This window comes from Varanus komodoensis, unplaced genomic scaffold (genome assembly GCF_004798865.1).
Source record: "Varanus komodoensis strain SLA01 unplaced genomic scaffold, ASM479886v1 scaffold34_1, whole genome shotgun sequence".
Classification (NCBI taxonomy): domain Eukaryota; kingdom Metazoa; phylum Chordata; class Lepidosauria; order Squamata; family Varanidae; genus Varanus; species Varanus komodoensis.
The window spans coordinates 7448599-7465904 of NW_025335854.1; the positions used below are offsets into that span (position 1 = coordinate 7448599).

The window sequence follows — 17306 nt, forward strand, 5'->3', positions numbered from 1 at the left end:
GCGCAAACCATGGACCTGGCCAACCAGTCTAACAACCCACCATTGCTGGGTTCACACATAACCTGAAGCTACTGTGAGCCCCCACTGTACCCACTGGCACAACAAGCCTTGGAGAGTTACATTATCTGAGAACCAGGCCATAAAATGTCTTTGCATTCTCACCAAAAATCTGCCATGTTTCACAATATACAAACAAGAATGTGTTTAGAGTTTATGAATTCTGAATGATAAGGTTTGCATATTCCTTTAAAGTACAGAATCCCAACCCTGCTGCAAGTCCACTTGAGAGGATGTGTTTCACCAGGCCATTCTCAACCTTCTTTCTCCACTCTCTGTTGTCAAGTACCTCCCCCTCCTCACAAAAAATCTGGGGAGAAAAAAATATTTCACATTCCAAGATACAAATAACGCCCCCACACGCATAAAAGTTTGCATCCTGAACAAGGCACTATAAATTTGGGCAGTTACGCTCATTTCTGAGACCCGTGATTCAATTGCAGGATTCACAGTATTAAGATCAATGCAAAATTTCTCCCCACACACACTGAAAACATTCTAAACCTGTTATGTAAACCTTCTGAAGCACAAGAAAGAGGTTTTTTAGCCAACATACAGGAAATCTGAGCCACTAGCTCCAGGATATCTCCTGCTTGAAAAGGCAGCAAGATCCATTTGGGAAAGATGAACTTTCAACAGCTCTTGGGATTTATGAACAGGACCTTGAATGCTAGGACAGGAACGAGTGATAAGAGATATCAATTCTTGGAAGCGAGTGCTGCATCAGCAACTGTCCAAGGTCTCCACCTCTGTGAAACCTGAAGAATGCCCACATGAATTATAGACTTCTCTGCTCTTGGTTCACTTGGTTCTGACAGTGCTGTTCTAGCACCCAAAATATACCAACAGGCACTTAGCAAGAGTTCATCAACTAGCAAGTTTAGGAGGGACCAAAGAAATGTTTATTCTAAGAGGCAACTGCCATTTCTCCCATGCCCACATCGCATGAAAATCTCAGCTCAGTGCTTTGGCCCAGGTGCTTTGGCCCAGATTCCTATTAATCTGGGGATAAATGGGAGTTGGCTGGGAATTATGGAAGGCTGCCAAGAGGTGGAAAGAGTATCAGGGTGGAACATTCCTGATCATCCTCCAGAGTTTCCAAAGAAGCAACTTAATAGAGGAGATGTCTTTTTGGAAGCACGTAAGAAGAATTTCAGTCTACTTCTTTACAAGCCTATTCTGGTGCAATCTTTTATATTCTTAACCAATCCCAGTACATGAAATGAAAGAAAACTGTAGCCACCAAAATGCGAATATTAATTTTAGTACTGCTGTGTGCCATCAAGTTGTCTAGGATGCTTGTTGAGGAAAAAAGATAGGATATAAACGCAATGTGATTATGATGGGCTCCAAGGTATCTCCCTACGAATTCCAAATATTTTAGTTGCTAATTGTGAGGTCAGTGACATCCAATCCTTTGAGCGATGCGCAATCTATTCCAGACGAAAACACAGCGGTGGGGACAGAGTCAGAATCCCATGCAGCTCAATGCCCTGCCCATCTTCAAGACCAACAAGCCCAGAATGAGTTATGCAAAGTATAAACCGATGCAGAACTGTACAAAAATAAGAGAATTCATAAAAAAGCTATTTTCTATAATTTATGCAGATTTCAGAATTCAGATTTTTTCAGTCAGATATTCTGATAACATAGGTGCAGAATTTTAACTCTAGTGCAGAATTCACTGCCCAAAGTCACGCAGCAGGGATTTTTTTCACAACTAAACCGGTGCACCTAATGTGAACCTGAACTTAGATATACAAACCAGCTTTATTTTCCAGCACTTTTCAAGATGGGCTTTTATTTTGAAATAAAACTTTCAAACGATACGGACAGCATAAAGGCAGCACACAATGAAGAAGTCCAAGTAGATAAAGAAGAACAGGGTTTTTTAACTATACAATGAAATGGTGATAAGACAATTAAAACCTGCTGAAGGAGTTGCCCCTGACAGACTGAATCAGAAAGTTATATAGCCAAATTTCACTCAGAAAAGATTAAGAATAATTTGGTTTAATAAAGGCTCTGCCGCATCACTCCAGAAACTGGGCTGGCTATTTGGGGTGTGTATTCAGGGGCTGCTCCACATCTTCGCCAGCAGCTCAGAGAATATAACCCGGGAAGGGGAGGCACTAGAGTCCCGTGGCAAAGTTGCGAATGCACGTGTACAATTTTAACCTTTGAGGTTCCCATTAGTCAACGTATTGCCTCATGGAAAAACAGGAAAAATCAGCACCAGCATACAGAACCCTGGACTGACTCATCTCGTACAAAAGTTCAGCTGCAATGAATCACCAGCCCACAAGGGCTAGTCTCAGAAGACCAGGTTCATTTTATTATGCAGGCCGTGAAGCATGCGTCCTTTCCCATCTGCCCAAACTAAGGCACTGAACTCTGGCAACAGGGGCTTTTCTCTCCTTTTTTTAAAAAACAAAGCACTCTAACTCTTGCTTCCTGGTTGTAACATCCTTGATGCAAAGCGCCACTCCACTGGAGTAGGGAGAGACACCGACCAGAATTTGGAAGGCGTTCAAAGGAAGCTCCAGCCACAGAAGGGCTTGTCTGAGTTCTGCACCTGCAGAGGGGAAGGACCAACCCAAAAGAACCCAGAGGGAGAGAAAACAGAGCAGTGCTAAAACCAGGGGTTGGGAGACCGCCAGATGGCTGAAGGGGCCAGGAAGTGGTTTTCTGTTCTTCGCCCGCGGCTTCCTCTTCCTCCCCACTCAGTTTCCAAGCCCACTGCCTTTTGTGCAACTCAAATTACTCAGTTCTTAGGCCAAGGGAGAGGTGGGCTAGCAGCCAAGGCCTGGGGGCACCGTCACTTCCGCTGTCTGTCCACTCCTAGCCTGGTTAGACCCCATCAGGGCTCTGAGAGAGGGATCCAGCAGTAGCATTCCGCAGCAGAGTCCCAGAAGCTACGGGGTGGAAGGGCTCGGCTTGGGGAGATGCTGTGCACAACCCATCCCTGCAAACGGAGCCCCATCAGGAACCATGCAGGGTCTCTCGGAAACAAGCACTAGGACAACAGAGGTCACTGTGGGAGTGCTGCACCCCCCGATCTGAGTTGGGATGTTACCCCTTCCTACCTGCCCTGTCTAGAAAAAAAAGAATTGGGGGGGATCTCCTGCTTTATTGTCTTGATGAATACGATTGTCCCCCCTCGGCCCAGTTCCACCACTGCTAAGGGCTTCCTAACCTCCCGTTCCTATCGGTCAACTTTGTGCGCTTACATCACTATCTTTCCTGGAAGGGGAATTCTCCATCCCTTTCCAGAGTCGTACCTTTCTGCATTCCCAAAACATCCCACAAATATCCCAAAACACCCACCCCTTGTTGTATGGTCCTACTGAAAAGCTTTGTAAATTCGTTATGGGCTCAAATTGACCGGGCGGGGGGGGGATCCCATCGACTTCAGTAGAGCAAGACTGGACCTGCGCTGTTGTAGTGGCCATTCTAATAAAAAGAGAACGGAAAAAGAACGGCTGGGAAGACACGCCTTGCCTTCACTACTCACTAGAAAAGAGATCCGCAAATGGGAGGGCATCGTTTTGTGGCAGGCCTCTCAATAAATCACTGCACAGGAACACAACGGCAGTGCAAGGACGGGAAGAAAAATAAAGAAAGGCCAAGAGGCCAGAATGTGTCCTTCTCACAGGCTCCCACTCCGCCTCTCCTTCAAGGAAATCTGATTGGTTTCCCACTTTTGTAACTGCAGCACCAAGCGCCCGCTTTGCTAAACACGTTTTTGAACAAGAACAAGAAAGCATAGCAAAACCGGCAAGGCATCGGCAAACAAGTGTGACATTTAAGGTCAGCTCCATTTACGTTCACCAACAAAACTGGTTAACTCAGCAAAGTTCAATGGCTTGCTTCTGCGGAAGGAGAGGCAGCACTCCGACTTCGCCCCAAGTACTGCAGAGCTCTGAGCCGCCGAGAGCGTTCCAGGAGACCACAGAGGCGCAGCACGGAGAGGGATGGGCTGGACCGACGCACACCCTTCTTTGCTAGGTCTCTGAGTGGCTACACTCACACCCACATAGGCTGGCCTTCAGGACACGTGCTGCCTGCTTCCGCTAGCCAGGTTGGCCAAAGGCCCACCTGCCACTCCCTCCTCCAACCACGGGGTGTTTGCCTTCCTCATCTCTTTGCTGTCCAAAGTCAGAGCACCTCGGGAGAGTCCCTGGCCTTGTACCTGATAGCGGAAGGTCATGGACAACTCCTGGCTCTACCTCCCAAATGCAGGAGCCGCTTCCTGGCAGGCATTTCAAAGGGCGGACGAAACGGAGCCTCGGTACAATGCATGCTTATTTGCTATCTGAGTCGCCGCCCCCACATTTCTGTCCAAGACCCACACGGATGGGTCCGCTGTCAGCAGCTCCTTTTTGCTGAATCTCAAGGGCCGAAGGCTGCTGGGCACACGGTCTGTTGCTCTGATAATGCGGAAAGCACACACGCCAAAGCCAGAAAGCCCAGGCAAGTGCAGAGCGGGCGGACAACACCCAGCAAATACACGTACTGCACGGAGATCCCCAGCGTCTTTGTGCTGTACTCCTTGTCCCTCCGGATGACTCTCTGTAAAGCGTGTTTTAATCAAAAAGAAAGTGAACTGGAAGGCTATCAGGTTGTGTTGCAAAGCAAAGAACCAGCCCTCCATGCCACCAAAAAGAGGTCCTTTTCTCAAGACTGTCCCCTTTAAAGGCAAAAGAAGGTCTTCTCGGTGGCCATGGAACTCTTTGTTAAGGCAAGCTAATTCCCTCTGCCACAGGGAAAAACTGCTTTATCCAAGCATAAGTGCGGCTGCTGAACTGGATGCTGTTGAGATTCTGTAGTTATGTCAGAGTCTGAGTTGTGCTTTAAAGGTGTTACTTACTTTTTTTTTTTTATCAGTGATTGCAAGCCTTGAAAGCCATCTTTGATGGAAAGGTGGAATACACATTTGTTGTGTTATGTGTGGCCAAGCTGTCTCCTAACCCCAACCCCAACCCCATGAAAGTCCCCCAAACGTCCTACCCATGACATCCCTGCGTAGCTGTTGTAAGTCCAAGAACTTACAACAGTGGCTTCATTGATGGAGTCTATCCATCTCTCAGACCAAAATATGCCAAATAAATCACATCTCAACGGATGCTTCTGGTCTCACATTTCTCAGGCTCAAGACTCTGCCTTCCATAAAATGAATGCTGGAGCAGAGATAGTGGTGAACTCAAAAAAGCACTTTGGTGATCTGGAGCTCAGATCCCCAACTTAAGCCTTTAATGAATAGGTCTCCACACCCCTCTTTGGCTCTGAACTAAGAAACGGGAAGGCAACGCCCTGCCTTGATGAGCAAAGCCCAGTAAAATCTGATGACAACTAATTAAATGATACGCTTCTTTCTGCTGTGAAAGATATAAGCACAGCTCAAACCAATCATCCACATTTGAGATGTATCCAGAGGTGGCGCCTTTCAAGCTTTCCCTGTATCTGGGATATACTTCCTCTTGCTCTGCTTCTTCCATAAACTAGTCACGGCCCACTGGCAAGAATTCCTAGCAAAACCAGTCCAGGGTTGCTCCCTACAGAACACCCTGTGAACGCACACCATCAAGTTCTCCTGGAAGCTAAGCCCGGAACTGAGTCTACTCATTCTGCCCCTTTCCCCCGTGCTCTGCTTGAGCAATGCTCTCTGCTAATCATACAAAAAACCACGGAAGATTCACGTGAATGGCTACTGAACCTATTCCCTGACCAAACAGTTATTTCTTGCCAGTGGAAGCGAGTAGTCCCATTTTTTTAAGATCCGGCAATCAGCCAAATTCCAGCAGTGCTGGTATCCCCAAATGGACATGTGGGACCCAAGGACACAGTCCACCACCAGCATGGACCAGAGCGTCTGCCTGGTTGCAGAGCCTGGGCTACTGGACGGTATAAAAATGAAAGAAATAAATGCCCACAGGTTGTGTACTCAAAATGGGAGGGATGATGCACTTCCCATAAACATGACGTGAATGGGGCTTTTTACAAAATTGCTCCCTACGGAGAACCCCATTCCCTTCTGGCAGGCACCCCAATAAATGCAGCAAAGTGAGGAACCTCCTGCCCACCACCCCATGAGGAGGAAGGAACAGCAGCACGGCATGTGGGCGGGGGGGTCTCCAAAGCTCAGCATCACATGCAGGGAAGTCATCCTGGCCTAAGCCTGGAAGCCGGGGTGCGGGGGGGGGGGTGTCATAGCACCTGTTGGAGTTACACCAAACTTCAGAGGCACCCAGCCTAATTCACACAGCGCTCACGTGGCTTGTTTAACCCCCAGTGAGAGGAAGAGTGTGCTGGGTGCTATTTCGAATTTCCAAGTCCTGATTGCACAGGCTGTGTCATCCAAATCTGTTTACCACAAGTCACTGGACAACCTCGCCTATTCTATTCCTATTGCAAGTCATGGGTTATGCAAGCATTGTTTACCTCTCAGGATAAGCCATGGAAGCTGGGTCTGGTTGACACAACAACCCCCCGATCTGGGATTCCATGTTCGACTCTCTTTGCCAACTCCAAAGAGCACAGTGGTGGTGGTGGGGAACGGGCAGCTGTTTCTGAGCAGGCCCTGCAGTACGGACTAGCTTTAGCAGTTGAGTCATTAAAATGTGGTTCTAGATCTTTAGCGTAATGTTATGTTTTTACTGTAGCTTTATTTTATATAGTATTTTATTGATCATTGTTCACTGCCAAGAGAGCTTCGGCTATTGGAAAGCATGGCAATTAAATAAAGTGAAATGCAAATTATCTGAAAGGCATCTCCTCCTCGGGTAGCAGAATTGGTACCACAGGTGCCAAGCTGTGGAGCCGTTCCCCTGAGCCTGACTCCAAGTGGAGCGTCCCTGCCAGCTCTCACCAGGGACGCCAACTCTTTCTTTATCAGAGCTGTTACGATCTACACAAGCACTGAGTGAACTCCTGCTTTGCCAAGTTTGACTCAAGAGGTTACACCTTTACTTGTCCTCTGTTGTTTGGTTAAGAACTTTACTTGTCCTCTGTTGTTTGGTTAAGAATAATGCAATGCTGTTTTCAGTTTCAGATATTTTTAATTAGATTGTCCCTGAAACTGTTTTGCAAGCTCACTGCCAGAAAGTCAGGATAAAAATAGCATTAGAAATAAAGTAAATTGATTGTGATCGAAACAGCAAGTCACTGAGTCGATGGGAAACACCAAGAGTCCAACAGAGGGAAAGAGGAACAAAAACTCTTTGTAGAAGGAAAGCCGAAGGAAAGCCAGAGTGTCCTATTTCATATAGATGAACTTACCCTCCTCCTTGGCCTCATCCCCCCCCCCACCGCCACAGAGGAGTCATCAATTGTCATTCATCAGCATGACGCTGGTGGTGGTGTTTGCTAGAACAAAGAACGACCGGGAGTAACCTCCAGCTCAAGGAATTACAACTATATCTAGCCGGCATGACCCATACACCACTTTCCAGGCAGGGCTGGTCTCCTGGTAAGCGGGGAAAGCAGCAATTTCTGGCCCTGGGGTGGGGGGTGGGGGGGAACATCTCAGAACTGAACCAAACCAATGTATTTTTTTGGGGGGGGGGCTTTGTACAGGGCAGTTAACCAGCTTCAGAGCAAGCTTCACACTGCCCCCCCCCAGATGCTGGGGCAGAAGCCCCAAGGTTCTTCCCTGTCCTCTGCGAGCGGTTTTGGACACAGCACAGCTTGGGTTTTGCTTTTACAACTTTTCTGGGGGGGAATGTGTGGTCCCTGTTTGGGCAAGCTGCTCTTCCAAGGTGTCTCGGAGGTCACTGGGAGGGCTGCCTGGGTTGGCACCCCCTTTATCTTTCTCCAACTGGTGACAGACACTAATAACTGTGAGAATTTCCCTCCACGTGCTGATCTTCAGCACAGGGAGCATTAGAGGCAATTGGCCTGTAAGAGCATCTTCAGGTCCCCTAACCAAACCAGCCAATACCTTCCTTCTGCAGGTCTTACCCAGACTGCCAACCGCAACCATTCCCAACAGGCCTGCAAAGTCCCAAAAGGTCTCTCTTTGCAAAAAGGGGCATGTCCCCCTTCTGCCTCAGGACCTTCAGGGTGTTTTGGGGGAAGGGTACCCTAGCACACCTTCCGTTTTGAACATGCCCCCAGGGTGCTGGCTTCAGGCACCATTCAGAACCAGAAGGGCTTTCTCCTGCCAAGAGCGCTCAGCCCAACACGTGCCAAGCTCCAAGCTCCTGCCTGAAATGGGATTTGGGAAGGCTTCTTATTTTTTGCCAGGATAGTGCCCAAGTGTATTGCTGCTATATACCTGTACAGCGTCGTGCAAAAAGAGAATTATAACCTCTTGCAAGTCCCCTTTCGTAAGCAGCGGCTGGGGCTTGGCAGTTCAGGCAAACTGACTTCGGTTGACGCGAACAGCCCCATCTCTCCAAGGCGCTACCAACTCAAGGCCCACTGCAAAACCAAAAAAACCCTTGGAGGGTGTGAACACCCCGAGAAAAGACCCATGCACCCTGCTGGAACAGATGGTGAAAAAGAGGGGGTAGACCCCAACCCCTCCTCTTTGGCTGAATCCCCCTTTTGTTGAGGGGTGCGTCTGATTCCATGAGCAGTCCTCAGCTGCAAAAGCGTGAGCACCTGTGGACACTCAAACCACCCAACCTGCCTCAAAGATTCTGCAGCACGGGGTCCTTTTGAGACGCCACCCTTTAAAAAAAACCCCAGTTTGAAAGAGTGTTTTGCAAAGTGCATTAAAGCTGCTTTTTTGCACACATGCCGTGAGTCTCCCACAAATGTACTTGCCCAGCACTTTTATGCTATTCTGAAGCATTTTTAAAAGGCAGGAGCTGTGTTCTACAGGGTCCCCACATGGCAGAAGCTGCTACGGGGATGTGGCTTGGAGTGCTCCCGTGGTCCACCCTCCTCGCTTTGGCTCAAACCCAGCATGGCAGGCTTTACAAAATGAGCACAATTATTTGGGGCTACGGGCAGCTCCTCCAAGGAATCTCAGAGGATCCCGCTGGCTTCTGTGATTTCCAAAAAGCAAAGGTTTCAGAGGGTGCCAGGCTGGGGAAAGCTGGAGTCAGTCAGCCCCATGGTAGCTGCAAAAACCTGGATCAACAAATTAGCACCCTCTCCCCCTGTCAGGTGAGCATCAGGCATTGCAGATCTTAATTCAGACACAAACATGCAAATAACACACTTGTCTTTGGAAGGGGCACTCCCTTTTGGCAAACCTAACAGGTGAAAGGTGACTTGGGTCAGACAGCTAGGAACACCTGAAGATGGTTTTGGACTGCCATGTCTGGATGACAAACCAGTTACTCCCACCACGGCTCCCCCAGAGCCTGGTGCATCCTGGAGACGGGAATGAACTAATGAACAGAAAACAGGAACTGCTCTGAAACTTCAGCCGCCATTCCGTTTTCAGAAGGTCAACCCATAGACTGAGTTCCAGGGTACGGTTAGTACAATCCTTGAACTGAGCTACTTCTGCTGAGACACTGCATTCCCTAAAAGCAAAGACTGAATGCATTTTTTCTTCAGTCTATCTAGCCATATACAGATTTAATCAGTAATTGATAAATGCATACGATCAACCCATCAATATCTATCAGACAGATTCCTAACAAAGTAACCTCACCATTGCTGGACTTTGAGAATGTCCAGTCTCCCTCCAGCCTCGTAGACAAGCCATCTTTGTCCTCTGCAGAACCGTACGGAGATTGGCGTTTCCTCAGAGAGACGTTGTCTTCACCCACCATGGTAACTATGGGGCCAGGAAAATTAATTAGTATAAATTCTTTCACTTTTTAATGATCATGCAGTAACAGTTGTTCAGGACAATGCAGCAAATATTCCAGAGCTCTCCGCTTTTTCTTTATTTTTCAATTTTTTTTTTAATGCAAGTTCCTAACACTCATGACTGCCAGGGCATTTTTTTAAATGTTCAGCCTCAGAGTGCTAAAATGCAAAACCAAGAAAGCCATGGGGCATGGCACCTGTTTAAAACAGATAGTTCCAGACATGCTCTGAACTTCCCATCTTTTTGCTCTGGCTAATTTGCCTATCAAGATGAAATAAAACTCCATTCATGCAAATATCTTCTGTCACCAACTTTATTTGTTCAAAGCCGCTAAAGAAAATCTCTTTCCTTTAGCCGCTCTTGACCACTTTCAAAGTCCCTTGAGTTTAAGGAGATATTTCAGAATTTAGAGACAATAATTCCCTCTACACACCTCCCTTAAAGCTACTTGAGCTATCTTCTGTTTTTATCAACCTACAAAAACGCATGCCCTTGAGAGGAAATGTCACAATATTATTTATTTCATTTCTATACCTCCCATAGTCAAGACTCTGGGCAGTTCACAAGAAAAAATAAGGACAATAAAATCCAATAGATAAAAACATTAAGAATGTCTACAGCATTTTTCTGCAGGAATGATTTCTCGCAAGCATGAAAATAATCTACGCTCATCCCTTTAAGAAGCCTTGAAAATGAATTTGAGAGTCCCAGGAACTGAAACAATTCCAGAGTCCCTTTACTTGCTTCTGTGTTTCATGTTCAGGGGACGGCTGCCATCAGATTTAAAAAATGTCTCCCGCAACCAGGATGCCTAGATTTTTAAAAGGATAATAGAAAACACAAAATTGCCCCAAGAATGGCATATCCCATGCTGTCAAGGACACTTTCCTTGCATGTCATTGTAAGCTGTCTAGAGGTTTTCTATGGAAATACAGACAGTATAGAGACGTTCAAAATAAACAAACAAACAACCATGTACTCCAAGGCAAGGCTTACTGGCACGGATCACAAAGGCTTACAAAATAACATGGGACGGAACAAAAGGATACACTAGCTTATTCCTTTTTAAATTGCGCTTTCAAAAGCCCGATCCAGTCACTCCCTCATGGGCAGAAACTAAATGCATCCCATGTCCTCTAGCTCCCCGATAAGCCATATTACTGTTAGTCCTGAAATTACTTCATGCATGCCTCACATATTCAATTCAAATATAAAAATCCAGCACGAGCTATTCTTCTGCTTTCTGTTCTGTATTATGGGCCATAAGCAACCCATTTCAAATTATGAGCCATGCTAAGAGGCACACGGTACATGTCAAATGAGATCCAGAGCTGTCATTAGCCACGAGCATTTTAATTTTGAAGCCATAAAAGTCAGATTTTAAACCCGTACTTTCCCCAGACACCCTGAATAAATAGCAGCTGGGGTGGGGGGTGATTTCAGGAATTGCCTGCGAACAAGTGTTGACACCCCCACTTCCAATGCTGCAGCTCCTCCGAATCAGAGCACAACTCGTGGTGTCTGGTTTAAAATTGCCTTAGGTACCTCTATGAAACAGCCAGATATAAAACTTAAGTACTAAATCTGGCATCACTTCAAAAACACACTGAGCTGTAGCTAGCTTTATGACAACACGATTCAAATCAGGGGCATTTCGTATTATGACTATGGTATTTAAATATTTAGATCAGTTTCTTGCTGCACACGTATTACCTTGTCCAAAATCTCAGATTTATCAGGGCATCACCAACTTACAGACAGTGTAAGATGAGGGCTTGCCTAAGCGCACTAAGTAAGCTCAGGTTCATTCAGGGATTTCCTAACCTGTGTAAGCTCTGTCCCTCGGCCGCTGAACTATCCCAGCTCAATTATAAATAACCGGATGTTTCAGCTGGGGGCAGGGGCTGTTTGGAGCCACGGGCGAGCGGAGAGAACCCAACCAACACTAAGGTTTCAGCGGCTGTCTGCCTGTGCAACCTGCTGCATGCTCCACCGTTGCACGGTCCCACTGTGCAATGGGACTGTGCAACATCTTGTGCGTTATTCTCAAACAACCTGTCGTTCAACCCACTGCACAAGCACAATGCACAAACTCTGGTGCAATGGAAAGTGCAGCTCGGCCAGCACGACTCGAGTTGCAGAGTGTCACCCCTTGATCCTACACTCTGCCAGTGAATCTTCTCCGTTGTCATTCATGACCTATAAAACAGAGGTGGCCGATTCTCAGATGCTTGGGCCCCAACTCCCAGCATTCCTTGCCACTGGTCATGCTGGCTAGGGCTGATGAGAGTCGTGAGCCAAAACATTTGGAGACCCACAAATTGGCCACCTTTACTAAAGAGCAGCTGTTGAATGCAATTGCTTAAATTCTGGTTTTATTTGAACCGGGGTATTTTTAAACAAGGAAAATGACTATAAATTCGAAGCCATAAAAGTCTAAATTTAAAGTTACGCTGACCCACACCTGGCCAAGGTTTGTGGTGCCCAATATGCCTGCAAAGAATGGTCTCCTGTGGCCATCGGATTTCGCAGTCCCGTTTGCCCCGAGCCATCCCATCTCCACAGAGATTTCACCTCCCCAGCCCGGACATTCAGCACCCAGACGGGGAAGGCTGCACCAGACACAGTCAGAGGAAACTGTTCTTGGATTAAATGCTGATGAGAACCAAAGCCTATCAGTGGCAGCACTTCAGGGTTCTCTGACACAAAAATGCAGCAATATTTTGTAACTAAAGGGGGAGAAGAAAAATGCTGCAACGACCGACCGCAAGAGAATTTTAAGAATCCGCAGGAATTCTGCAGGTTGGAAAAACAAAAGAGGAAGTGCAACAACCACACTGCAAATCACAAGGCATCATGTGATCAGACCACTAAGGCAAGGGAACATACTGAATTTAGAAGCAAGACTGTCAACGGCTTGCCATTTCCAAATACTTAAAAAGGCAGGCTTTCTTTACGAAAAAGCAAAACCGCTTACCGCGGTCTTCTCCAAAAGCAGAGAAGGGAAAGAAGGGACTCTGGCATTCATTCCCTTTCACACTCGTGTGTGAAAAGGTGCAAATGACCGGAAAGGAATCCTAGTCTGCATCTCCAGAAAGCAACGCTTAACAATACGGACTGCAACTCAGGAAGAAAAGCCTCGCCAGCACAAGGCACGCCGGCGATCCCGGAAATATCCTCGGAGCAGGAAATGAGGCAAGCCGTTTGGCCAGGCTCTTTGCGGGGGCCCGTCGAGGTGGCCCGCTTCCCGGGGAGCCCCGGCTGCGGCCAGGATCTGCCCTCGCGCGCCCAAGCCCTGGCTTTGCCTTTGCGGCTCGCCGGCGCTGAACTGCGCGCCGCGGGGCCACAGCAGGGCCCCCCCCGCTCCTCTGCCCTGCGGGGGCCCTGCCGGCCCGGGCAGAAGCAAGGCGTGCGCAGCGCCCCCGACAAAGGCAGCGAGCGCCGCGTGCGCCCTCCGGACCGGGTCCGCTCGCGAGGCGGGCGCCGATGCTCGGGCGGGGGCACGGCACGGCACGGCACGGCGCTCAAGCGTGCGCCGAACCCCCCGGGGGCCTCCGCAACGCCCCCGGACCCGGGCTGCCCCCCGCCCGATGGAGCCGATGCCGCCCCGAGCCGAGGCTCGACCCAGGGGCCGCAGCACGCGCCGGCCGCCTCTCCCCGCCCGCTCGAGGGCCCCCCGCGGGGCCGCTCCTGGATGCCGCGCGCGCTCCCGGCGGCCCCGCGAGCCAACGGCTTTCCCCCTCCAGCCCGGCTCGAGAGCTGCACTGCAGGCTCCTCGGGGCAGGCGGCCGCCCTTCACCGCCCCGCTGCGAGGCGGAGAGGGCGCACAGGACCGGCTCTGCCCCGCTAGCATCCCAAGCGGCGCGTGCGAAATGAGCCCCCCGGATGCGCCGAGCCCCCCGCCGCAGGCGCGGGCTCCCTTCCGCGCCAGGCCACGCGGCCTCCTCGCGAGCAAGCGGGCGCGGCGCGGCCCCTCGCTCGGAGCGGGGAGGCGGCGGCGGCGGGGGGCCCGGGAGAGCGCCAGCAGTGCCCCCGCCCAGGGCCTTACCTGCTCGCCCGCCCGGCCTGCCGCGCTGCGCCGCCGCTGGCCCGGGGAGCGCCGCACGCGCGGTTTTCTGCCCTCTCCGCCGCCTCCGTCACTGGGGGTGGGAAGGCAGCCCCCCCGCGGATCGGCCGCCCGCCGCCGCCGCCCATTGGCTGCCGCCGCCGGATGGGCTGGGCGGGCTGGCGCGCGCGGCCGAGGCAGGTCCGGGTCCGGCGCGCGCGCGGCCGCGCGTTCGCACGAGCTGCGCGAGGACCGCGAGCCGGAGGCAGCCACGCGGCGCTGCACTGCACTGCACTGCACTGCTGGGATGGAAAAGCGACGCGGGAAAGGACCGTGCGCCGCGATGCTAGTCCTCATTGCGAAGCCCTGGGCGAAGCATTCATTCGTTCCTGAGGTCTTTGCGGCTGGCCCTGCCTTGTGCGTCTCTGAATTCCATGAGGATGGGCAAGGCGATCAAACCGGTCAGTGCTTGAGGAGATCAACCCTGACTGCCCTTTAGAAGGCCAGATCCTGAAGATGAAACTCAAATACTTTGGCCACCTAATGAGAAGGAAGGACTCCCTGGAGGAGACCCTAATGCTGGGGACAATAGATGGCAAAAGAAGAAGGGACGGCAGAGGATGAGGTGGCTGGAGTCACTGAGGCAGTTGGTGGACTCTGCTTCAGTGGACTCCAGGGGATGGTGGAGGACAGGAAGGCCTGGAGGAATGTTGTCCATGGGGTTGCGATGGGTCGGACATGACTTCGGGACTAACAACAACAACTTGTACAGTTCTGGGTTTCTGGAATGAAGAGCCTTGCCTAGTCCTGGAAAGTTTCTTCTGCCCAGGTACGGGAATGTTGTCGAGGCAAGGCTGTCTGTTGCAATGGCTCTGCTTCTGTTAGGATGACTGGCTGGAAATGGTGGTGCCTGGAGATTACGGTTTGGCCTCGTGGATTCTCCAGCATGGGGCTCCACAGGTACTATTTAACACGGAACTGCTGGCTGGGGCCATCCAGAGCGTCAAAGTGGTATGCTGAAGACATGCAACTCTGAGTCTTCTTTGCATCCTCATCAGGTGGAGTTCTGAATATGTTAGATCAATGGCCTGCTTCAGCCCTGGACAGGATGAGGGCTAATAAACCAGGCCAGTGGGTGACAGGATGGAGGCTGTCAGTGTTTTCTGGGTGAGGCTTCACTCCCTGAAGAAGCAGGGCCATAATCTTGAGGTGCTCCTGGATTGTCTTCGCCACTTGAGGCTCATGTGACTTCAGTAGCATGGAGTGTCCTCTTCCAGCTACAGCTGGTGGCCCAGATATGCCCCTGACTAGTAGGAGGAGAGGCTTTACCAGTCTCTGCTGTGGTAACCTCTACATTAGATTACGTTAATGCATTCCATGTGCGTCTGCCTTTGAAGAAGGGTCAGAAGCTGCTGCTTGTACAGACTGTTGCAACTTGATGGATCACGAGGATAGTAGAAGATTTGCACATACTAGTGCAGGTGAAGAAGTGCCCATTTCGAAACAATTGTAATTTAAAAGACGTTTGCTCCTGGGGAGGAAAGCTATGGCAAATCTAGGCAGCATACTAAAAAGCAGAGACATCACCCTGCCAACAAAAGCACGTATAGTCAAGGCGATGGTTTTCCCAGTTGCAATGTATGGCCGTGAAAGCTGGACCATAAGGAAGGCTGAGTGCCAAAGGATTGAGGCCTTTGAATTGTGGTGCTGGTGGAGACTCCTGCAAGTCCCTTGGACTGCAAGGCGGTCAAACTGGTCAGTCCTAGAGGAGATCAGCCCTGACTGCTCTTTAGAAGGCCAGATGCTGAAGATGAAACGCAAATACTTTGGCCACCTAATGAGAAGGAAGGACTCCCTGGAGAAGAGCCTAATGCTGGGAACAATAGATGGCAAAAGAAGAAGGGGACAGCAGAGGATGAGGTGGCTGGATGGGGTCACTGAGGCAGTGGGTGTGAGCTTGAGTGGACTCTGGGGGATGGTGGAGGACAGGAAGGCCTGGGGGAGTGTCGTCCATGGGGTCGCGATGGGTCGGACAGGACTTCACAACTAACAACAACAACAAAAGGGAGGGCAGGCACCATCCTATGTATTTATTTATATTTATACCTCACATTTTTTCCTACAGGGAAGCCAAAGCACCTTACCAAACCTTCCTTCCTGGAATGTGCAGACAGAAAAATGCCCTCTGATTTCCAGCATGCCCCAGCTAAAACTGTAGAGCTGGCTGGGGCATCCTGGGAGTGGTACACCTCCTTTTTGTCTCGATACACATAGGATTGCTCCCTAGAAAAAGAAAAGTTGCAAGCCTCACATCTGCCCAGCAGCACTGGCTTCCTCATGGGCAGTGTTTTTCAACCACCCGTCTGTGGACTGGCACCAGTCCATGAGGGGGACTGCATCCCGCTCACCGGATCAGCGCCGGGGCTGGCTGTGCTCCACCGCCTCTTCCTCAAGTGGCTTTGCATTTGTGGGGGGTGCCATCAATGGGACAGGGAGAGGAGACAGTTTGGTGGGAGCCAGCTGAGCGCCACACTGTCCTAATTTTGGTATTTTGTCCTTTGTTGGCATTCATTGTTGCTCAGTTCCTGGTGGTTTTGGGGAATTTTCTTTTTGTTTCTTTTTTTGGTATTGTGTTTGGAAACTAATACACAGAATACCGTATTATGTGAAAGGTGTTTTTTGTTTCTGGTCCCTGAGACGGTTGTCCTATTTTTATTTTTTTTCGATTTATATCCTGCCTTTTTCCTACAAAGGGCTCAAGGCAGCTTCCATCCTTCTCCTCCTCCATCTTATCCCCACAACAACAACCCTGTGAGGTAGGTTGGGCTGAGAGTCTGTGACTGGCCCAAAGTCACCCAGTTGGCTCCATGGCTGAGCGGGGACTCGAACCCAGATCGTCTGAGTCCCAGTCCTGTGCTCTTAACCACGACGCCACACTGGCTCTTTTTGCCAGTCTGTAGCTGCGGAAAGGTTGAAAACCGCTGCTCTAGAGGATGGTGTCACTAAAAAAGGCACAGGGCTTTTTCTTCAACCACTGAGCACGTGATCACATGCGGCCTGAGGCAGAAGAAAGGGCTGCCGCACCTGCTATGTGCCAGCTCTGCTTTTGCGCAAGTGGTTTTCCTGACGAAACTTGCAGGGAGTGCACCTGTACAGTCAACACTGCTCCGAGCTACACTATCCGCCACACAATTCAGCTCTGAGAAAATTAAGCTCTGTTAATCTAGTACCACAAGTACATTCTGTTCCTGTGTTGCTTCCATTCTGCATTCTGGGGAAAGGATGTGCTCTCAGAACACGACATGCAACATTCACGGTAAACCAGAAAATCCGAAGGGGGGAATGGTTCAAATTGGGAATGCAGTGGCCTGGATGCTCTTGGCCTTGGTCTTTGCGTGAAAGCGGCACAGTGAAGGAAGCTGACCAGAAGAA

The 17306-nt window shown here is 49.9% G+C and overlaps 1 protein-coding gene across 4 annotated transcripts in view; it reads right to left on the reverse strand.

The window, feature by feature from the left end:
- Positions 1-17306, reverse strand: part of SOAT1 (sterol O-acyltransferase 1) — a 58529-nt gene that overhangs the window by 31779 nt on the left and 9444 nt on the right. For 3 of the 4 annotated variants that reach the window (XM_044439264.1, XM_044439263.1, XM_044439266.1), the window contains one exon: positions 9668-9793. In XM_044439264.1, the coding sequence (XP_044295199.1) occupies positions 9668-9788 (121 nt within the window). In that variant the 5' untranslated portion in view covers positions 9789-9793. Of the gene's footprint in view, positions 1-9667; positions 9794-13877; positions 13933-17306 lie in introns of those variants that run through there. The other variant, XM_044439265.1, reaches the window with a different exon arrangement.